Source organism: Sinocyclocheilus grahami, unplaced genomic scaffold, assembly GCF_001515645.1.
Source record: "Sinocyclocheilus grahami isolate Dianchi unplaced genomic scaffold, SAMN03320097.WGS_v1.1 scaffold158.1, whole genome shotgun sequence".
In the NCBI taxonomy this organism is placed as follows: Eukaryota; Metazoa; Chordata; class Actinopteri; order Cypriniformes; family Cyprinidae; genus Sinocyclocheilus; species Sinocyclocheilus grahami.
The window spans coordinates 1420021-1420406 of NW_015505337.1; the positions used below are offsets into that span (position 1 = coordinate 1420021).

General features: G+C 49.0%; 1 protein-coding gene across 1 annotated transcript in view; it reads left to right on the plus strand.

Annotated features, from left to right (window-relative positions):
• Nucleotides 1-371, plus strand: part of LOC107592802 (MAGUK p55 subfamily member 5-A-like) — a 29051-nt gene extending 28680 nt beyond the window's left edge. Inside the window, exon 12 of the mRNA XM_016282365.1 lies at nucleotides 144-371. Coding sequence (XP_016137851.1) covers nucleotides 144-320 — 177 coding nt within the window. The 3' untranslated portion in view covers nucleotides 321-371. The remainder of the gene's footprint in view (nucleotides 1-143) is intronic.
• The last annotated feature ends 15 nt before the right edge of the window (nucleotides 372-386 follow it).

Genomic DNA, 386 nt, shown 5'->3' on the forward strand with positions numbered 1-386 from the left:
ACATGAGGATTAAAGAACACATCTCGAGCCCTTTCATTTTTTTTTCCATTCCCCTGCCTTCTATCTCTGTGTGAACTGGCCCTTTGGACTACTACTCCCATTTTCATTGTTTCCCTTTTGGGTTTTTTTCCCTGTTTTTTCAGCCCGAGGAGCTGAGAGACATCATCGAGAAGGCCCGTGAGATGGAACAGAACTACGGCCATTTGTTTGACGCCGCCATCGTGAACACCGACCTGGACAAGGCCTACCAGGAGCTGCTGCGTCTCATCAATAAATTAGACACTGAACCTCAGTGGGTCCCCTCATCCTGGCTACGCTGAGATAAAGCCCACTCACAGTGGCCCCTCCACAGACGGGTGTAAATGAAGAGCAGACTGTTTGTGAAT